At 39.4% G+C, this 23,528-nt stretch overlaps 1 protein-coding gene across 1 annotated transcript; it reads left to right on the forward strand.

The window, feature by feature from the left end:
* The first annotated feature begins 3,110 nt into the window (after positions 1-3,110).
* LOC149123266 (methylsterol monooxygenase 1) lies at positions 3,111-4,877 on the forward strand. The gene has a single exon (XM_089309576.1). It carries the CDS (start codon positions 3,162-3,164, stop codon positions 4,038-4,040), a length of 879 nt encoding a protein of 292 aa, XP_089165702.1. The 5' UTR covers positions 3,111-3,161; the 3' UTR covers positions 4,041-4,877.
* Positions 4,878-23,528: the final 18,651 nt, after the last annotated feature.

Genomic DNA, 23,528 nt, shown 5'->3' on the forward strand with positions numbered 1-23,528 from the left:
ATGGATCACTCCCCAGATGGCTGCAATGGCCGAAGCTGCACCGATCTGTGGCACAGCAGGTTAAAGCTCTGACTTGAAGTGCTGGCATCCCATATGAGTGCCAGTTCAAGTCCTGGCTGCTCCACTTCTGATCCGGCTCTCTGCTATGGCCTGGGATAACAGTAGAAGTGGCACAAGTCCTTGGGTCCCTGCACCCTTGTGGGAGACCCAGAAGAAACTCTTGGCTGTTGGCCAGGAAATGCAAATACAAACCACAATGAGGTTACACCTTACCAGAGTTAGAATGGCTCTCATACAAAAAATATGAAGCAATGACTGCTGGTGAGGATGTAGGGGGAAAAGTTCCCTAGTACACTTTTGGTGGGAATGTAAACTAGTGCAACCTTTACTAGAGGCAGTATAGCGATTCCTCTGAAATCTGACAGTATATCTACAATATGACCTAGCCATCCCACACTGTGAATGTACCCAAAAGAAGTTAAATTGGCATATTAAAGATACCTGTATGCCCATGTTTATTACAGCTCAATTCATAATAACTAAGATATGGAATCAACCCAGATGCCAATCAAGTAATGACTGGATAAAAAAATATGGTATCTATGCACTATGGAATACTACTCAGCCACAAAAAAGAATGAAATTCTGTCTTTTGCAATAAAATGGATGCAACTGGAATCCATCATGCTTGGTGAAATAAGTGAGTCTCAAAAAATACAAATATTGTATGTTTTCCTTGATATATATTACTAATATACAGAGTATAAAAGATGTAATGTATAGGAGCAAAATTTGCATTTTGAGATTATTGTTTATAACATTTTCTTTACTCTCAAGGAACAGTGGTTTTCTTCTACATTCTATTTCTTGAATCCTTTACTTTGTGGAGGGTCAAACATGATTATAACATAAACTAAAAGTATGTCTTGTAAAAATTAAAAGTAAAATCATAATGGAGGGAAGAAGGTTGGGAGCCTGAGCAGGAGAGGGTAGGATAGGAAGTATCACTTTGTTCCTAAATCTGAATATATGAAACACATGAAATTTGTTCACCTTATATAAATAAAAAATTAAAAATAAATAAATTAAAGCAATCAAGAGAACAATTCAATTTCAAAAGCACCAAAGGTAATAAAATACTTAGGAATAAACTTAACCAAGGAAATAAAATACCTAAACATTGAAAACTATAAAAGATTACTGAAATGAATGAAAGATCACACAAATAAATGTATATATATACACTCTGTTCATGGATTATAAAATATATATAATAAATCAATGTTCCTAGTGATCTACAGATTCATATCATTCTTCATAATATCCCAATAGTTATTTTTAGTCAAAAATTTAAAAAACTATACAGAAAATTAATATGGAATGTCAAAGTATTTAAATACCCAAATATTCTTGAACATAAGATCAAAGTTAAAGGCCTCACATTCTCTTAATTCAAAAGCAAATGTAATCTAAACAGTGTGATATTTGAACAAAACCAGACATACAGGCACAGATTTGGTCTCAGTTGAGAGTCTGGGTAAGATATCTGCATTGCATACTACAGTGTTTATGTTCAACTCTCACCTCTGGCTTCTGAAACCAGCTGCCTGCCAATGGAAAATATGGGAGGCTGTGGGAATGGAACATGTAACTGGGACCCTGTCACCCACATTGGAGGCCAGGATTTGGTTTCCAGTCCAGACCTGTCATTGCAGACATATGCAGAGTGAACCAGATTATAGGGGTTCTAGCTCTCTCTGCCTCTCAAATTAAAAAATAAAAATATTAAGTGTAAATATTTAATGTAATAATCAGAAAATCAAGATTTGAATACCTCATCAATAAAGAAAAAAATTGACTAAATTCAATTTATGATTAAAACCGCAAATAAACTGTTAACTGAGGCAAACTTCCACCACAGAAAGGGCACCTATGGGAAATTTACAATAAACTCTTGTAAAATGGGAATAAGACTGCTACTTTTTTTTTTTTTTTGACAGGCAGAGTGGACAGTGAGAGAGAGAGACAGAGATAAAGGTCTTCCTTTGCCGTTGGTTCACCCTCCAATGGCCGCCACGGCCGGCACGCTGTGGCCGGTGCACCGCGCTGATCCGATGGCAGGAGCCAGGAGCCAGGTGCTTTTCCTGGTCTCCCATGGGGTGCAGGGCCCAAGCACCTGGGCCATCCTCCACTGCACTCCCTGGCCACAGCAGAGGGCTGGCCTGGAAGAGGGGCAACCGGGACAGAATCCGGCACCCCGACCGGGACTAGAACCCAGTGTGCCGGCGCCGCTAGGCAGAGGATTAGCCTAGTGAGCTGCGGCACCGGCAAGACTGCTACTTTTAACACTTCTATTCAACAGTGTAGTGGATGATTCTACCAAAAAAATGAACAAAGCAAAAGAATAAAGCTCCAGATTGCAAACAAAAGAGCAAAATTGACTTGTAATATTGAACACATAGTCTTATATGTAACATATATTCTGAGGAAGTCACTAAAATCCCACTCCAAAAATACAGTAAAACTCAGTATTTTTGCGGAATATAAAGATATAAGTAACAATTATATTTCTGTTTAACAGTGATGAACATTCTAAAAGTATAATTAACAATAACATTCAAGGTAGCATCAAAGAGTGAAAATACCACAAGAAGTTTAAGAAAAAAAAACTTGATTAAACTTAAATTGCGCTGATCCAGAGCCAAGACCAGGTGCTTTTCCTGGTCTCCCATGGGGTGCAGGGCCCAAGCACTTGTGCCATCCTCCACTGCACTCCCTGGCCACAGCAGAGAGCTGGCCTGGAAGAGGGGCAACTGGTACAGAATCCGGCACCCCAACCAGGACTAGAACACAGTGTGCGGCGCCGTAAGGTGGAGGATTAGCCTATTGAGCCACAGTGCCAGCTGAAAAAGGTCTTCTTTATGTTGGCTCTGCCCCCAAATGGCTACTACAGCCAGAGCTATGCCAATACGAATCCAGGAGCCAGGTGCTTCCTCCTGGCCTCCCATGCAGGTGCAGGGCCCAAGCTCTTGGGCCATCCTCCACTGCCTTCCCAGGCCACAGCAGAGAGCTGGACTGGAAGAGGAGCAACCTGGATTAAAACCTGGCACTCGACCTCGCGGCCGTGCAGACTTCTAAGGCTGCCTGCAGAGGTTTAGAAAATGGCGACAAATGAAAGTGGCAGCATCTTTGGCTCAGCGTCCTTGGCCGTGGAATATGTAGATTCCCTTTTGCCTGAGAATCCTCTGCAGGAACCATTTAAGAATGCCTGGAACTATATGTTGGATAATTATACGAAGTTTCAGATTGCAACATGGGGATCCCTTGTAGTTCATGAATTGCTTTATTTCTTGTTCTGTTTGCCTGGATTTTTATTTCAATTCATACCTTTCATGAAAAAGTACAAAATTCAGAAGGATAAACCAGAAACATTTGAAAACCAGTGGAAATGTTTTAAAGTACTTCTCTTTAACCACTTTTTTATCCAGCTGCCATTGATTTGTGGAACCTATTATTTTACAGAATTTTTTAACATTCCTTATGATTGGGAAAGAATGCCAAGATGGTACTGGATTTTGGCACGTTGCTTTGGCTGTGCAGTCATTGAGGACACCTGGCACTATTTCCTGCACAGACTCTTACACCATAAGAGAATATATAAATATATTCACAAAATTCATCATGAGTTTCAGGCTCCATTTGGAATGGAAGCTGAGTATGCACACCCTTTGGAAACCCTGATTCTTGGAACTGGATTTTTCATTGGAATCTTGCTTTTGTGTGATCATGTAATTCTTCTTTGGGCATGGGTGACTGTTCGTTTGATAGAAACCATTGATGTCCATAGTGGTTACGACATTCCGCTCAACCCTTTGAATTTCATCCCCTTCTACGCGGGTTCTCGGCATCACGACTTCCACCACATGAACTTCATCGGGAACTACGCGTCCACATTCACGTGGTGGGACCGGATTTTTGGAACGGACTGCCAGTTCCATGCCTATTACGAAAAGAAGAAGCTGGAGAAAAAAACGGAATGAACATCCTGTAAACCTTCCTGAACAGCATGGTTTCCCGAATTGGAACTAGTGGCTAACATCGCTTCCGGGGGGCAGAAACAAGTATGTGTCTTGGCTGCCTCGTGACAGCGAGAACATTAACAACCTTTCGGTACCTTCCTTAGCGGGACCTTTTTCTACTCTACATACAAGTCTATAAACGCCGAAACAGACACATGCCTATTTAAGTACAGTCTTCGTGAGAAGTTTTCAAGGCCTCTTTGCTAGCCTCACTGAAAGGTCGTACGTAACAGCAAACGTATTAACCCGAGTCTTGCCCCAGCAATACCGTAGGCCTGAAGTCAACACTGGTCTTTAAATCTTTTAGATACACACTGGTGATTTTCAGAAAATCCTGGAGCGTGGGGTTGGCCTTATATTCAGCTTTTTTAGAATTTGCCTGAGAGCAGAATGCCATGGCTTGAACCACAGCGGTTGAAGGGGTTGAGTGACTGAAGCTGCCAGGTGAGCTGTCGCCCACACTGGGAGCCTCGCGCCTGCGTGGGCTGCCCACTCTGGGGTGGCTTCCTCTGAAGAGCCACGTGTGACTGAAATGTGCTGCTGGCATCTGGAGATTAAGGCAGTTCTGAATTGATGTAAATGGAATATTTTAGTCTAAAGGTTTTCCAAAGTACTTGAATTTTTTAAAAATTGAGGAGCTTTATTTCCACTATATACCCTTTCGTTTTGGTATATCAGGTTTTCAATATACTTAAAGCTGTCTCTTGAAACTTTGTGAATTGACTTGCTGTATTTGCACTTTGAGCTATTGAAATAAATGTGATTTTTGTCTGAGAAAAAAAAAAAAAAAAAAAAAAACCTGGCACTCATATGGGATGCCAGTGCCGCAGGTGGAGGATTAACCAAGTGAGCCATGGCGCCAGCCCCACAAAACTTGAATTTTATACTGAAAAATTACAAAAAAAACCCATACAATTTAAATGAAGCATTGATTTCAGTAAGAGATTTTAATACTGCAAAAGTATATTCTTCTGGACCCAGTGTTGTGGTGCAGTGGGTTAAAGCCCTGGCCTGAAGTGCCAGCATCCCATATGGGTGCCAGTTCTAGTCCTGGCTGCTCTACTACCTATCCTGCCCTCTGTTATGGCCTGGGATAGCAGTGCAAGATGGCTCAAGTCCTTGGGTCCCTACATCCATGTGGGAGACCCAGAAGAAGCTCCTGGCTCCTGGCTTTGCGTCAACACAGCTCTGGCTGTTGCAGCCATCTGGGGAGTAAACCAGTGGATGGAGGACCTCTCTCTCTGTCTCTACCTCTCTCTGTAACTCTGTCTTTCAAATAAATAAAATAAATCTTTTAAAAAACTATACTTAATATAAATCATTGTGGAAATGTAAATCAAAACCTTAGGGAAATAACACTTCTTATTAAGTCAAATGACTCTGATTCACTATAGATGAATGTTGACATGGATGTGGAGAACAGGGAACCCTCATACATTTCCAGTAAAATATTGCAGCCACTCTAAAAATAATTTGGCAGTTTCCAAGCAATTTCTACATGGGATTATTTATTGCTTCAGCAGTTTCTCTGCCAGGCATGCCACTAAGAGAGACACAATCCACAGGCACATGAATACTGAAGCAATATTTATGAAACCAAATGTGAAAGCAACCCAAATACTGATATGTAAAGAAAGCAATGTTTAGTATATCTTTTATACTGCTATACAATCTGACAATCAAATTATAGATCACAAATAATGCAATTCAAAAGACAAAGAAAGGGAAGAAATGCAAAGCCATCCCCATATACTCAAACATCCCATTTCCCATTATGACATGTCCAGGAAAGGTCAATCTCTGGAGATAGGTTTAGATTAATGCCTTTGCTGGGGCTGATGGTAAATGAGGAGGGCTATAGATAATATGAAGCATTTGGGATTAATGGAAATGTGTTTATATTAGAATGTGCTTATGATTACATAACTTGCAACACAGCACAAAGCATAGACTATTCACTGAAAATAGGAGACAGGACTGGGCACACTGAATTTGTGCCTCATGGCAGAAAATAAAATGAACAAATATGAGGGGGTTTCACATATTTTCTGGAACATGAAATTGAAATATGTTCATTTTGGTTGAAATATATTTAAACCCAAAAATGCAAAGGCCTTACAATTCATGGACATTGTTTAGTATGAAATAACCATGCATGTTTTTCAATAAAATTTTACACCAAAATTAACATGCAATTTAATTCCATACTTCTTGTGATATTGTCCTAATTAAAATTAATTCCATATACTCTTTTTTTAAAACTTTTATTTAATGAATATAAATTTCCAAAGTACAGCTTATAGATTACATTGGCTCCCCCCCATGACTTCCCTCCCATCTGAAACCCTCCCCATTCCCACTCTCTGTCCCCTTCCATTCATATCAAGATTCATTTTCAATTTTCTTTATATACAGAAGATCAGTTTAGTATACATTAAGTAAAGCTTTCAACAGTTTCCACCCACATAGAAACACAAAATGAAAAATACTGTTTGAGCACTCTGGCCTCAGAATCAGCCCTAAAGGCATTCCGATCTGGCTGAAAAGCCCATGAGAGTATTTCAAGCATGGAAAGCCAAGACACTCTGGCAAAAAAAAAAAATAAATAAATAAAATAAAATAAATAAATAAATAAATGAAAGATCTCTGTGAGTGAGATCCCAGTGGAAAGAACAGGTCTTCAAAGAAAGAGGTACCTTTCTCTGAAGGGAGGAGAGAACCTCCACTTTGACTATGACCTTGTCTAAATATGATAAGAGTTGGAGAACTCAAAAGGCTTCCATAGCCTTGGCAACTCATGACTGGAGCCTAGGAGATTACTGATGCCATAAACAGGAGTGTCAATTTGTAAAGTCAACAACAGGAGTCACTGGGCACTTACTCCTCATGTAGGATCTCTGTCCTTAATGTGCTGTACATTGAGATTTAATGCTATAATGAGTATTCAAACAGTATATTTCATTTTGTGTTTCTATGGGGGTGCAAACTGTTTAAATCTTTACTTAATGTATACTAAACTGATTTTCTGTAAAAAAAAAAAATTAACAATTCCCAACTTGACTCTCACTGGGATTAAACATGACAATAGGTCTGATCTGAATTCATCATCATTTAAAAAATCATCTATTATTTTTCACTTTATGTTTCTGTGTGGGAGCAAACTGTTGAAATCTTTACTTAATGTATGCTAAACTGAACTTCTGTATATGAAGAGAATCGAAAATGAATCTTGATGTGAATGGAAGGGGAGAGGGAGTGGGAAAGGGAAGGGTTGCGGGTGGGAGGGACGTTATGGGGGGGGAAGACATTGTAATCCATAAGACGTATTTTGGAAATTTATATTCATTAAATAAAAGTTAAAAAAAGAAAAATACTGTTTGAGTACTCATTATAGCATTACATAACAACATACAGCACATTAAGGACAGAGATCCTATATGAGGAGTAAGTACACAGTGACTCCTGTTGTTGACTTTACAAATTGACACTCCTGTTTATGGCATCAGTAATCTCCCTATGCACCAGTCATGAGTTTCCAAGGCTATGGAAGCCTTTTGAGTTCACCGACTCTTATTTAGACAAGGTCATAGTCAAAGTGGAAGTTCTCTCCTCCCTTCAGAGAAAGGTACCTCCTTCTTTGAAGACCTGTTCTTTCCACTGGGATCTCACTCACAGAGATCTTTCATTTGGGTCATTTTTTTGCCAGAGTGTCTTGTCTTTCCATGCTTGAAATACTCTCATTGGCTTTTCAGCTGCATCCGAATGCCTTTAGGGCTGATTCTGAGGCCAAAGTGCTGTGTAGGATATCCACCATTCTATGAGTCTGCTGTGTATCTTGCTTCCCATGTTGGATCGTTCTCCCCTATTTTATTCTATCGGTAGTATTAGCAGACATTAGTCTTGTTTATGTGATCCCTTTGACACTTAGTCCTTTCATTATGATCAATTGTGGACATAAATTGATCACTGGGACTAGTGAGATGGCATTGGTACATTGGGTAAATTCCAAGGAGTGGGATGGCTGGGTTGAACGGTAGGGTTATATTCAGGTTTCTGAGGAATCTCCAGACTGACTTCCATAGTGGCTTGACCAGTTTGCATTCCCACCAACAGTGGGTTAGTGTCCCTTTTTCCCCACATCCTCGCCAGCATCTGTTGTTGGTAGATTTCTGTATGTGAGCTATTCTAACCGGGGTGAGGTGAAACCTCATTGTGGTCTTGATTTGCATTTCCCTGATTGCCAGTGACCTTGAACATTTTTTCATGTGCCTGTTGGCCATTTGGATTTCCTCTTTTGAAAAATGTCTATTGAGGTCCTTGGCCCATTTCTTAAGTGGGTTGTTGGTTTTGTTGTTGTGGAGTTTCTTGATCTCTTTGTAGAATCTGGTTATTAACCCCTAATCTGTTGCATACTTTGCAAATATTTTTTCCCATTCTGTTGGTTGTCTCTTCACTCTCCTGTTTCTTTTGCAATACAGAAACTTCTCAATTTGATGCAATCCCAATAGTTGATTTTGGCTTTGACTGCCTGTGCCTCCCAGGTCTTTTCCAGAAACTCGTTGCCTGTGCCAATATCTTGCAGGGTTTCTCCAATGTTCTCTAATAATTTCATGGTGTCAGGTCATAGATTTAGGTCTTTAATCCATGTTGAGTGGATTTTTGTGTAAGGTGTAAGGTAGGGGTCTTGCTTCATGCTTCTGCACGTGGAAATCCAATTTTCCCAGCACCATTTATTGAATAGACTGTCCTTGCTCCAGGAATTAGTTTTAGATCCTTGACCAAATGTAAGTTGGCTGTAGATGTTTGGGTTGATTTCTGGTGTTTCAATTCTGTTCCATTGGTCTATCCATCTGTTTCTGTACCAGTACCATGCTGTTTTGATTACAACTGCCCTGTAGTATGTCCTGAAATCTGGTATTTTGATGCCTCCGGCTTTGTTTTTGTTGTACAAGATTGCTTTAGCTATTCGAGGTCTCTTGTGCCTCCATATGAATTTCAGCATCATTTTTTCTAGATCTGAGAAGAATGTTTTTGGTATCTTGATTGGGATTGCATTGAATCTATAAATTGCTTTTGGGAGAATGGACATTTTGATGATATTGATTCTTCCAATCCATGAGCATGGAAGATTTTTCCATTTCTTGGTATCCTCTTCTATTTCTTTCTTTAAGATTTTGTAATTCTCATCGTAGAGATCTTTAACGTCCTTGGTTAAGTTTATTCCAAGGTATTTGATTGTTTTTGTAGCTATTGTGAATGGGATTGATCTTAGCAGTTCTTTCTCAGCTGTGGCATTGCTTGTGTATACAAAGGCTGTTGATTTTTGTGCATTGATTTTATATCCTGCCACTTTGCCAAACTCCTCTATGAGTTCCCATAGTCTCTTAGTAGAGTTCTTGGGATCCCCTAAGTAAAGAATCATATCGTCTGCAAAGAGGGATAGTTTGACTTCTTCCTTCTTTATCTGTATCCCTTTAATTTTTTTTCCTTGCCTGATGGCTCTGGCTAAAACTTCCAGAACTATGTTAAATAGCAGTGGTGAGAGTGGGCATCCCTGTCTGGTACCAGATCTCAGTTGAAATGCTTCCAACTTTTCCCCATTCAATAGGATGCTGGCCGTGGTTTTTTCATAAACTGCTTTGATTGTATTGAGGAATGTTCCTTCTATACCCAATTTGCTTAGAGTTTTCATCATGAAAGGGTGTTGAATTTTATCAAATGTTTTCTCGGCATCTATGAGATAATCATATGATTTTTCTTCTGCAGTCTGGTAACGTGGTGTATCACATTGATTCATTTGCACATACTGAACCATCCCCGCATACCAGGGATAAATCCCACTTGGTTTGGGTGGATGATTTTCCTGATGTGTTGTTGTATTCTATTGGCAAGAATTTTATTGAGGATTTTTGCGTCTATGTTCATCAGGGATATTGGTCTGTAATTCTCTTTCAGTGCTGCATCTTCCTCTGGCTTAGGGATTAAGGTTATGCTGGCTTCATAGAAAGAATTTGGGAGGATTCCATCTTTTTCAATCGTTCTGAATAGTTTGAGAAGAAATGGGATTAGTTCTTCTTTAAATGTCTGGTAGAATTCAGCAGTGAATCCATTCGGTCCTGGGCTTTTCTTTGTTGGGAGGGCCTTGATGACTGTTTCAATTTCTGTCTCAGTTATGGGTCTATTTGGGTTTTCTATGTCTTCATGGTCCAATTTAGGTAGATTGCATGTGTCCAGGAATCTATTCATTTCTGCTAGATTTCCCTGTTTGCTGGCATACAAGTCCTTGTAGTAATTTCTGATGATTCTTTTTATTTCTGTGGTGTCTGTTGTTACGTTTCCTTTTTCATCTCTGATTTTATTGATTTGGGTCTTTTCTCTTCTTTTTTTAGTTAGTTGGGACAATGGGGTGTCAATTTTGTTTATTTTTTCAAAAAACCAGCTCTTCGCTTGGCTGATTTTTTGTAATTTTTTTATTCAATCCTGTTAATTTCTTCTCTGATTTGAATTATTTCTCTTCTCCTACTACATTTGGGTCTGGTTTGCTGCAGTTTTTCTAGGTCCTAGGGATGCACTGAAAGCTGATTTATTTGGTACCTTTCCAATTTCTTGATATAGGCACCTATTGCTATAAACCTGCCTCTCAATACTGCTTTTGCTATATCCCATAAGTTTTGATATGTTGTGTTGTTATCCTCATTAACTTCCAGAAGGTTTTTTATTTCTCTTTTGATTTCTTGAATGACCCAGTGTTCATTCAGGAGCATGTTGTTCAGTCTCCATGTGTTTGCATACTTTCTAGGGTTTCCTGAGTTGCTAATTTCCAGCTTCATTCTGCTGTGGCCTGAGAAGCTGCATGGTATGATTCTAATTCTTTTGGATTTGCTGAGACTTGCTTTATGGCCTCATATGTGATCAATCCTCGAAAAGGTTCCATGCACTGCTGAGAAGAATGTAAAGTCTTTAGAGTAGGAGTGAAAGTTCTGTAGATATCTGTTAGATCCTTTTGGGCAATAGTGTCAATTAAATCTGCTGTTTCCTTGATCTTCTGTCCGGATGGTCTGTCTATTTCTGAGAGTGGAGTATTGAAGTCCCCCAGTACAATTGTATTGGAATCTAAGTCTCCCTTTAAGTCCCTTAACATATCTTTTAAATAGACCGGTGCCCTGTAATTAGGTGCATATACATTTATAATAGTTACATCTTCCTATTGAATTGAACCCTTAATCATTATATAGTGCCCCTCTTTGTCTTCTCTTAACAGTTTTTCTATTAAAGTTTATTTTGTCTGATATTAATATGGCTACACCTGCTATTTTTTTTGGTTTCTGTTGGCATGGAATATCTTCTTCCAACCTTTTACTTTCAGTCTTCATGCATCTTTGTCAGAAAGATGTGTTTCTTGTAGGCAGCAAATAGTTGGTTTTTGTTCCTTAATCCATTCAGCCAGTCTACCTTTTGACTGGCGAGTTAAGTCCATTAACATTTAATTTGACTATTGATACATAGTGACTTTGCCCTGCCATTTTCCCAAAGATATTTTCTAGTATATGCTTTGAGCTTCCTATGCTCTTTTACTGGTAGGTTTTCTTCCTTTACCTTCTTTCATATTGATGGCCATGTTTCTGTGTTTCTGAGTGTTGCACATCTTTAAGCATCTTTTGCAGGGCTGGACGAGTGGCGACAAACTCTTTCAATTTCTGTTTGCTATGAAAGGTCTTTATTTCACCTTCATTCACAAATGAATGCTTAGCAGGATATAAATTCTGGACTGGCAATTTTTCTCTCTTAGCCCCTGGGCTATGTCTCGCCATTCCCTCCTAGCCTGTAGTGTTTCTGATGAGAAGTCAGCTGTGAGTCTGATTGGAGATCCTCTGAGAGTAATTTGACGTTTCTCTGTTGCACATTTTAGGATCTTTATGTTTCACTGTGGTGAGTTTAATTACAACGTATCGTGGTCATGTTTACTAGGGGTTACTACGGGTTCTATGAGCTTCCTGTACTAGAATGTCTCTGTCCTTCTCCAAATCTGGAAATTTTCTGCTAATATCTCACTAAAAAGGCCTTCTAATCCTTTCTCCCTCTCCATGCCTTCAGGAACTCCTAGAACTTGAATGTTGGTTTTTTAATAGTATCCTGAAGATTCCTGACAACATTTTTTAGATTTCTAATTTCCTCTTCTTTTCTTTGGTTTGACTGTATGTTTTCCTGTTCTCTGTCTTCTAAGTACGATATTCTCTCTTCTGTTTCACTGACTCTGTGTTTTAGACTCTCTAATGTGTTTGTTATTTAATCTATTGAGTTCTTCATTTCATTTTGATTTCTCTTCACTAGCACACTTTTCTGTTCTACTAGTTTCTGCATTTCATTTTGATTCTTCCTTAAAATTTCATTTTCACGAGAGAGATTTTCTATCCTGTCCAATAAGGATTTCTGTAGTTCAAGGATTTGCTTTTGAAAACTTCTAAATGTTCTTATCATAAATTTTTTGAAATCCGTATCTTGCATTTCTTCTATCTCATCATCTTCATAATCTTGGCTTGGGGTGTTTTGTTTATTTGGAGGCATCATAGTGTCTTTGTTGATCTTGTTCCCTTGATTTTTGTGTTTGTTGCTTGGCATTGTTAGTTCTTCTTCCCTCACTGTGAGTTTTTTTTTTTTAATACTATGTCTGTTTTAAGTGGACTGCCTGCTGTTGGAGGAGCCTTGGAGGCTTGAGATGGGTGTGGCCTGAGAGCTCTGCTTGGTTCTTCTGGGTTAAGCGTGTGCAAAGGTGACACCCTCAGGTTATGCGTGGTAAATCGCTCTCTTTTTATTTATTTATTTATTTATTTAATTTTTTTAAACGTTTATTTAATGAATATAAATTTCCAAAATACGGCTTATGGATTACAATGGCTTCCCCCCATAACGTTCCTCCCACCCACAACTCTCCCCTTTCCCACTCCCTCTCCCCTTCCATTCACATCAAGATTCATTTTTGATTCTCTTCATATGCAGAAGATCAGTTTAGCATACATTAAGTAAAGATTTCAACAGTTTGCTCCCACACAGAAACATAAAGTGAAAAATACTGTTTGAGTACTAGTTATAGCATTAAATCTCAATGTACAGGACACTAGGACAAAGATCCTACATGAGGAGTAAGTGCACAGTGACTCCTGTTGTTGACTTAACAAATTGACACTCTTGTTTATGGCCTCAGTAATCACCCTAGACTCTTGTCATGAGCTGCCAAGGCTATGGAAGCCCCCTGAGTTCACTGACTCTGATCATTTTTAGACAAGGCCATGGTCAAAGTGGAAGTTCTCTCCTCCCTTCAGAGAAAGATACCTCCTTCTTTGATGACCCGTTCTTTCCACTGGGATCTCATTCGTGGAGATCTTTCATTTAGGTCATTTTTTTCCCTAGAGTGTCTTGTCTTTCCATGCTTGAAATACTCTCATGGGCTTTTCAGCTGGATCCAAATGCCTTTAGGGCTGATTCTGAGGCCAGAGTGCTGTTTAGGACATCTGCCATTCTATGGGTCTGCTGTGTATCTCACTTCCCATGTTGGATCATTCTCTCCCTTTTTTATTCTATCAGCTAGTATTTGCAGACACTATTCTTGTTTATGTGATCCCTTTGGTTCTTAGTCCTATCATTATGATCAATTGTGAACAGAAATTGATCACTGGGACTAGTGAGATGGCATTGATACATGCCACCTTGATGGGATTGAATTGGAATCCCCTCTTATGTTTCTAACTCTACCATTTGAGGTAAGTCAGGTTGAGCATGTCCCGAATTGCACATCTCTTCCCTCTCTTATTCCCACTTTTATATTTAACAGTGATCATTTTTCAGTTAAGTTTCAGCACTTAAGAATAATTGTGTATTGATTATAGTATTCAACCAAAAGCATTAAGTAGAACAAACAAACAAAATACTAAGAGGGATAACATATCAAGTTGCTCATCAGCAGTCAGGGTGAGGGCTGATCAAGTCACCATAATTTTTTTTTTATCAGGAGGTAAATAATACCACACAGCTGAGCAGAATTGATGGTATTTAGCTTCCAATCTCTGGCTTCTGCCCAAAGAATCTGTGTGGGCTCAGTTTCTCCTGCGGACTCCCACTGGGTTGCCTAGGCCACTGAATTGTAGCACCTCAGTTCATTAGCTCTACCCTTTTGTTATGTATATCCAGAATGGCACCTGCTCTTTGTCTCTTGCTCACCTTTGCAAGGTCGGTGGAGAGAGAAACTTGCCCATACCAGTACCTCCCGACTTTTTTTTTCTTCCTTCTCTCCTGTAGTCAGTCTGATGAACTTTCCCTCCTCAAGCCTGCTTCCCTCTAGACTCTGTCCGCCGTTTCCCCACCAATGTCTCAGGTTACTGAGTTCACCTCCCCTTCCAGCGCCGATGTGTGGACTCAGAGCTGTGGGCGTCCCTGCTCTCCCCGCTGGTCATCTGTGTCACATCCACTAGATCCAGAAGGGTTTCCTCTGCATTTTTGCCCCCAAGCCTTTCCCTGTGATTACTGTAATTCCTCTTTTATCAACCTATCTTTTCCCGGATTATCAGTGCACATCCTCACTATTCTGCCATCTTGGCTCCACCCCTAATTCCATATACTCTTAAAGAAATACTTCATTTTTCTTATATGAAACAATTAAAAAGTTGTACTAATTACTATTGTAAGGTAAAATACTGCCTCCTAATCACTCCACTTAGAAGGACAATATGCCAATTCATGGGGCTGGTGCTGTGGCACAGTGGGTCAAAGCCCTGGCCTGAATGCCAGCATCCCATATGGGCACCAGTTCTAGTCCTGCTGCTCCTCTCCTGATCCAGCTCTCTGCTATGGCCTGGGAAAGCAGTAGAAGATGGCCCAAGTCCTTGGGCCCCTGCACTCATGTGGGAGACCCAGAAGAAGATCCTGGCTTTGGATAGGCTCAGCTCAGTCCATTGTGACCATTTGAGAAGTGAACCAGCAGATGGAAGACCTCTCTCTCTGTCTCTACCTCTCTCTGTAACTCTTTCAAATAAATAAAATCAATCTTTAAAAAATGACAATTCACATATTTCTAGATTATGTTTGTATGAATAAACTGCTTCCAAAGATCAGAATTTTAGTTGTGATACTAATTTAAGTATTTTAACACCCCTTAATGTTATACACCAAGAACGATGTTTTGAGTTTATTTTGTTGACAATAATTATGCATACCTATGGACTGCAGTGAGAGATTTTAATTCATGCATACAATGTGTACTGAATAAATTGGAGTAAACAACATTTTCCCTTCTCTGACATTATACTTCAGGGCCTTGGAGCACCTTTCCTCTATTTGTTCCTAAAATATGGGATAGCTTACAGTGGACTATAGTCACCTACAATGATATGTAACACAAGGAACTCACTATCATCTAGCTCTGATTTGGTACCAATTACTCCATGAAGTTTTTAAAGAATTTCTCAATTAATTAGTTTCAAAGAAAAAGAGACACAGAGAGAAACAGAGAGAGAGAGGGGGAGAGGGAGAAGGAGAGAGAAAGAGAGGACATTCTCATCCACTGATTCAAATCACCAACATCTAAAACTGTGGCTTTGCCAGACTTTTATAATGATTTAGGTATGACTGCAAATGTACAGGTGACAAAAGCAAAAATAAGGAAGTAGGACTGCAAAAAAATCAAGTTCTACATACTAAAGGAAAAGCTGAAAAGTGAAAGCAAGGAAAGAGAAAATACTGGAGAATCATAGCTGATTAAAGGATTAATTAAAAGAATAGACACAATTCAAAAGGAAATATTGTAATAAAAAATTGGCAAAGGATCGAATCAGTTTTTCCATAAGCAGCCAACAGGCATTTAAAAGGGTCTCAGCACTGCGCTCAAGACCACAATGGTTATGATCACACGTATGTAAAAATAGCTATTATAAAAAAGTAAAAAAAAACATAAATATTGAACCAGCATTGGAGAAAAGGGAACATATAAATTGTTTATAGAAAGTAAATTAGTACATCCACTATGGAGAACAATATGGAGGTGTCTCAAATAAAATTAAAAATGGAGCTAACAAATGATAAAGCATTCCCACTATTGGATGTGCATCTAAAGAAATAAAATTACTATCTCAAAGATACAACTGCACAACCATGTTCATGTGAGCATTATTCACATGAATAAGGTATATAAACAAACATTGTCTATCAACAGATGAGTAGAGAAAATGCCAGACACACACAATGGAGTCACATTCAACCTTAACAAGGAAATTCTGACATTTTGTCACAATCTGGATTGAAAAGTTTGAATATACAATTGGGCTGATTGAAATGTCACAGAAAGATAAATACCACACAATCTCCCTTATTTATGGAATCTCAGAAAGTCAGACTTAAGCACAGAAGAGAATAGTGGTTGCTAGGTGCTGAGAGTGAAGGAAATGGAAGATGTTAGTTGAATGACACACATTTACAGTTAGGAGATAATGTACAGCTCAGAAATGTTATGAATATATGATTAGATATTCACAACTTGTTAAGGCACTAGGTTTTCTTTTAAAAACTATGTAAGGTGATGGATATATTAGTTTGATTTTCCTAATCATTTCAGAATGTATATGTACAAGGGAACTCCAAAAGGTTTGGAAAAACAGGATTAAACAGTGAAATTTCCATAAATTTTTAAAAAGTCTCTTCACATATCAAAACATCAAGGTGCAGGCCTTGAATATATACAAATTTTGTTTGTCAATTATACTCCAATAACTTTGAAAACAATCACCCTACATCAAAATTAAAACTCAAAAAAAAAAAAAAAAGGTTTATATCTTTGGGGTTGGGAAGGTTTTCATGGAACAGAAACAGTTTTAAAAACATTGATAAATGTGACTAGCTAAAATTTCTTATTTGAAAATTCAGGGAACATGTAAAGGCTCAGATGACATCCAAGACCAAAATACAGTGTCGTCTTGTCCCCCTAAAACCTCTACCAAAGCCCTGATCAAAATAAAACTGTTTCATTAACTTACCTGGTCTGTGACGCTGTTGTTACCAACAGAAAACGTGGTCAGACTCCCAGAAAGAGGTACGCTAAGAAGTCAAGGGCCATGAACTGAGACTCAGCTTCTGAACTATTCAGAAAACTTGGGGAATGCTGTCACCCCGGGGAGAAGAGGAACTGAGGATCCCATAAGTGACAGCTCTTCGCTGCAGGAACCCAGCACACAACCCATATGCTCCATAATGACCATCCTGTCCCCACTGCACAATCGGGGAAGACAAGGGGATGCCACCAACAGCTGCCCAGGGATGGCCCCTGGACTGTGAGCAGGAAAGGAACAGGACGCTGGGGTCCCGGGTGCCAGTCCAGCCCCCGTACTGCAGACCAGAAGGGGCTGAGTGGAGGGTCGTATCAGCAACGAGAGGGGGCCTACAGGCTCCAGCGACAATTTCTGGGAAGCCCACATCCTGCCAGCCTTTTCTGACAACTTCCCCACCCTGCCTTCCCCTCTCCTCAAGCTCCGCCCCACGCACCATGTCCCAAGGTCCTAGGTGAGCAGCTTCCTGCGATGGAAAAAGGTACGAGAACAATGGACATGGGCTACATTCAGAGTTCTGAGTGTTGGAGCCCCTCCTAGGGCCTCTCCACCACGGAACTGGTTGACTACTATGATGTCAAGATTCCGTGGGATTACGTAGCATTTATGCTACCACACCTGATTGGACAGCTTGCCTAGCTGTGAGGATGCACCACGTCATAAAAGATGCAGCCAATCAGTGTGCTGCATAACTCCAGGTCTTGCTGGAGGCAGAAGCAAGAAGGAGTCTTGGGCTCATTTCTGAAACTTCATCCTCTTGTGCGCCACCCTCCCTGCAGCGAGTGGTGGGATCTCCTCTCTGGTCCTGCTCACTGCTGGGCTCCCACCTGCATCTTCCTGAGAGGATCCTACTTGGAGCTTGCAGTAAACTAACTCAAGTCGGTTACCATTTAATGGCTGTTTATTGGCTTCAGAGCCTTTCTTTTTCATCATCTATGTGATACTTTTTCTGTTGAATCATCTGTAGTTTTTTAAGTATTGATTTAAAGAATATTTAAGGATATCACAAAATTGAATCCTCCAATTTCACTTGTTTTTTTTTTTTAGTCTGCCTGTCCTTTATTATTATTTTCTGTTTCCTGCTAGTACTTAGTAATTAGAACACACACACACACACACACACACACATGTATGTATAATTCTTCCAGTAATCTCATTTATCAGTTTTTAAATTTTTATGGATTATCTCTGTATATAAGCATCACCCAGGATATTCACATTTTATGACTTAGAAATTGATCTTTATACCATGTAATTACTTTTTGCTGTTTTATTTCCTTTATTACACCTGTAGTAGAAAGTCTGAGAGAGAGTGCAGGAATCATGGCCTAGGTTTAATGTAAGGAAAAAAGCTTTCAATGAGCCTTTATTATTTGCGTCATTTGCTGTAGGTTCATTTCACTCTCAGGCACAGTAAAGAAGTCACTGGCTTTTTTGTTGTTGCTCTGCTGGCAGTTTTCTCTTTCCTAGCTGCTGAACTTCACTAAATGCTTTCCAACACGGAATCTAAATGACCATGGGATTTTCTTCTTGTGATTTTTACCTGCATGGAAGTCCTGTCTGGGAATGTTAACCACCCTTGCATTTTTTATTATGTCTCTGCTTCCTATTCATATATTTTCTTAGATGATTTCATTTATTACATTAATACTTTTCTGAGGATATTAGTAGCTCTGTTTATAAAAGAGATGCTTTTTTTTTTTTTGACAGGCAGAGTGGACAGTGAGAGAGAGAGACAGAGAGAAAGGTCTTCCTTTGCCGTTGGTTCACCCTCCAATGGCCGCCGCAGCTGGTGCGCTGCGGCCGGCGCACCGCGCTGATCCGATGGCAGGAGCCAGGTGCTTCTCCTGGTCTCCCATGCAGGTGCAGTGCCCAAGCACTTGGGCCATCCTCCACTGCACTCCCTGGCCACAGCAGAGAGCTGGCCTGGAAGAGGGGCAACCGGGACAGAATCCAGCGCCCCGACTGGGACTAGAACCCGGTGTGCCGGTGCCGCAAGGCGGAGGATTAGCCTAGTGAGCCGCAGTGCCGGCCGAAAAGAGATGCTTTTAAAAACTTAATTTTTATTTCAAGTCTTGATCCAAAAATTTATTTTTTTAATTTCTTTTTTTAAAGATTTATTTTATGTATTTGAAAGACAGAGTTACAGAGAGAGGTAGAGACAGAGAGAGAGAGGTCTTCCACCCACTGGTTCACTCCCCAGATGGCTGCAACAACCAGAGCTGCACTGATCCAAAGCCAGGAGCCAGGATCTTCTTCTGGGTCTCCCACATGGGCGCAAAGGCCCAAGGACTTGGGCCATCTTCTACTGCTTTTCCCAGGCCATAGCAGAGAGCAAGATTGGAAGAGGAGCAGCCAAGACTAGAACCGGCATCCATATGGGACGCTGGCACTTCAGGCCAGGGTTTTAACCTGCTGTGCCACAGTGCCAGCCCCCTTTTTTAATTTCAAGTCTTGGTCTGCTTGCACCATCCTCACTGTAATGGTGGTTTTCCAAAAGAAACTAAAAAATAGACTTTGCTTATTTTCACTTTGGGTAGGTCTTTGAAATGTAAATTTGTTTTTTCTTCGGTAAAATTTTGAAGTATTCTCTAATTCTGGACCTGAAATTGTCATTGTGTGACTTTCTGGGTTGACCGTTTGGAGTTTTCAAAATGTGATTCAACTTACTTGGGTTATATAGGAGTTTTTCTATTTTATGTTATATTTGTGTTTTGGAAACCTGATTTTCAAAATAGGGTGGATATTGATCTCTGTAGTCAAATTTTACTCCTAGGAATTTCATATCTTTCTCTAGTATCTTGCCCAAAGCTATAATCTCTACAAAAGAATGATACTGTTTTAATTCCTAAACTGGTTATTTGTGTTACTTTCCCCATTTGTTCCTTAATTGTTTTTTCCTAATGGTTAACTTTGTTAACATTTTTCTTAAAAAAAGTCATTGTGTCCTCGTTTATTTGTGGTACATTGTATAGCATTTCATACATGTCTGCCATTCTCTTTTTTCTTCCTCTTCTTCAATACTCTGATATTTTTTGTTTATAATTAACAAGGGGGCTGTAATGATTGATTTTCAGTGTTTTGTTCTAACATAAGCATTTAAGGTTATAAACAATCTCTAAGCACTGGTTTACTGCATCCTCTTTATTCCTTCACGTGTTCCCAACCTGTTTCCATCACAGGCTGCGTGTGTCTCCAGTTCTGAAACCCACATGTACTGACTGGTAAATTAGTGCTTCAGCCATTAGAGACCCACTTTTTACACTTGTGTGCCCAGGTAATCACAGCCCATCAGCTACCCTTTCCATGTCTGCAAAAGGGCTATGGTCCCTTAAAATCTATCACATCTTGATTTCTTTTAGAGAAGCAATAAAATTTCCCAGACAGTCCAAGTTAGACATTTCTATATATACTACTGGCTACATCTGAGTTGTTGCTTCTAAATCAATCTTTCGTAGCAAACAGAACTGCTCTGATTGTCAGTTTTTTTTTTCTTTATGGTGTTACCGGCTAATTACCAACTTGCGTTGATGCTAGTGAGATTCACATACCTGATTTTTCTATTAATTAATTTGACATTCTGGAGTGGGCTGAATGTCAAAATTCTGCCCTCATAGAGCATATTTGAAGAAAGTGGTATAAATTATAGCTTTGTGTAAAATAGTTTAAATATTTGAAGTGCTCTGGATAAAAAATAAAATAATGTGATAGGTCCCAGTGGAAAGGACAAGGGTTGCTTTAGCCAGAAGAGTTTGAAAGTCCTCACTAATGGATAATACGTGATCTTAAAACATAGCAATGGGGAGTAACTTTCAGTGCGGAAGCTAGGAAAAGAGCATCTAAGCTGCAGAAGTGAAAAGCAAATTTAAAGATTTTAATGAGGGGAAAATATAGATGTATAATTAATGGATAAAAGAGGAAAGATTTGGAAGATGAAGAAAAAAGTGAAACATGGTGACTGCACTTCAAAATGTTTTCTCCAAAATTTTTGAGAAAAATTTAAAGAATTTTAACTTTTAAAAATATGCATTATGATTATACAGTAATTCACTTTATTAAACCATTTTACAATGTGTATAAATTTCAAAACAATATGTACAATGACCATTCAAGAAATTCATGTAAAATGCATTGAGAGATTATTTTGATTCAAAAACACTTATATCCATATAGATTTTTATAATGGACATTTTCAATGAGTTTTTAAAAATCACCCAGATTCATGAATTTCAAATTTTAATGCACCAAAATAAACTTACCTTTGAATCCCATTTCCATCTTATTTTTTAAAATACACATTGTTGGTGCCAGCGCTGTGGCTCACTTGGCTAATCCTCTGCCTGCGGTGCCGGCATCCCATATGGACACCGGGTTCTAGTCTTGGTTGCTCCTCTTCCAGTCCAGCTCTCTGCTGTGGCCTGGGAGGACAGTGGAGGATGGCCCAAGTGCTTGGGCTCCTGCACCTGCATGGGAGACTGGGAAGAGCACCTGGCTCCTGGCTTTGGGCTGATGCAGCACCGGCCATAGTGGCTATTTGGGGAGTGAACCAACAGAAGGAAGACCTTTCTCTCTGTCTCTCTCTCTCTCACTGTCTATAACTCTACCTGTCAAATAAAAAAAAAACACATTGTTCATAGTAAATGAATGTATGATGTATATATTTTATTTTTAATTGAAATCTATTTATTTTTTCCAATAAATAAATAAGAAACATAAATGAGACTCTATTAGTGAATTTTAAGGATGGAGATCTTTCTTTGTCTCTGGTGATTTTAAGAGATCACTTCTCTTGTTGACACTGGACTGTAGGATCCAATGTGTAGACTAATCCTGTTGGGTGCTCTAACAATGACTTATATATTCTTTTCTGATAGAGATTTGAATTTTCCCCCTATTGTTTTCCTGCTTATTTGTTGGTGGGTTACTATTTTAAGAAACACTGAGAGGAACATTATGTGCCCATTATGTCTTTGTGGTCTATTCCTTTCATTTCCTTAGAATAAATTCCTAAAAATGAAATTATTGGGTAAAAGAATGTAATCATTCTATTCTTTCATCAGACAAGATACTCTATTCTTGGGAGTCATGGTGCTTGGGCTGTGACCATTTGAGAAAAGTGAAATAGAAGTTCTTGTTATGGAAGTATTGCTCCTGCCTTCTTGTTTTTTGATTAGGAACCATAGTTTGGGAATTATTAATACATCCAGCTGATGAGGAAAACTTTTCCCTTCAGTAGAATGTTACTACAACAATGTGAAAGTCAAGGTAGAGCCGGCGCCGTGGCTCACTAGGCTAATCCTCCGCCTTGCGGTGCCAGCACACATGGTTCTAGTCCCAGTTGGGGTACTGGATTCTGTCCCAGTTGCCCCTCTTCCAGGCCAGCTCTCTGCTGTGGTCAGGGAGTGCAGTGGAGGATGGCCCAAGTGCTTGGGCCCTGCACCCCATGGGAGACCAGGATAAGTACCTGGCTCCTGCCATCAGATCAGCGCGGTGCGCCGGCCGCAGCGCGCCGGCCACAGCGGCCATTGGAGGGTGAACCAACGGCAAAGGAAGACCTTTCTCTCTGTCTCTCTCTCTCACTATCCACTCTGCCTGTCAAAGAAAAAAAAAAAAAAGAAAGTCAAGGTAGGATTATAAAAGAAGGAAAATTAAATGAAAAATTAACAAAGATAAAGAAGACATTTTACAAAGGTATAACAACTATGGACTAAAAGAGTGTCCTAAAACACCTTCATGCCGGTCAGCAACTAAGTCATTTCTGGAATGAACAATGTGGATAATTAGGTTAGGATAGTGCTTCTGTTAGGACTCAGGTCAAAGTCACAAGGTATGTAGTAACAATTTACACATTTTATGAGGAAAGATTGACTCTGAAACAGGGACTGTTTAAAAATCACATACTGAGATATAGCCAACATATTCAGATGGGCAGATTTGGATAAAATGAAAACTTCAGTGGAAATAAAACTGAAAGTCATAATCCTGGGGATGAACTTAGTTTTACCAATGTAAAGAGAAGAATCATTATTTCAAGGTACAACACACATTGATAGGCTAAAATGAGAAACTATAAGCAATTCAAATATCAAAATGTTCCATGCTGAATCACAAAAACGGGATTTTCAGATTAATCCAACTTGTAATGTCTCATAGAATTTAGGAAGTTGTTCTGGTTCTGTGGATCTTCAATTGCTCTTCACACAGAATATTTTCTTCTTCTTAGAAATAATGTCTTCTGAATGGCTCTGCAGTCAGCATGAAAGGGTAGGAAATGGCTTTTCAGAGTGGCTGGGCAAACATGCTTCCAAAGTGATTCATTGTATCATTTTATAATATCTCCAGATTTACACATGGAACTTCA

The sequence above is a fragment of the Oryctolagus cuniculus genome, chromosome 12 (assembly GCF_051225735.1).
Source record: "Oryctolagus cuniculus isolate XC-2025 breed Fujian yellow rabbit chromosome 12, ASM5122573v1, whole genome shotgun sequence".
NCBI lineage: Eukaryota > Metazoa > Chordata > Mammalia > Lagomorpha > Leporidae > Oryctolagus > Oryctolagus cuniculus.

Excerpts from the sequence above, each read along its gene's own strand:
- LOC149123266 (XM_089309576.1), top strand. The coding sequence starts at position 3,162 with ATGGCGACAAATGAAAGTGGCAGCATCTTTGGCTCAGCGTCCTTGGCC.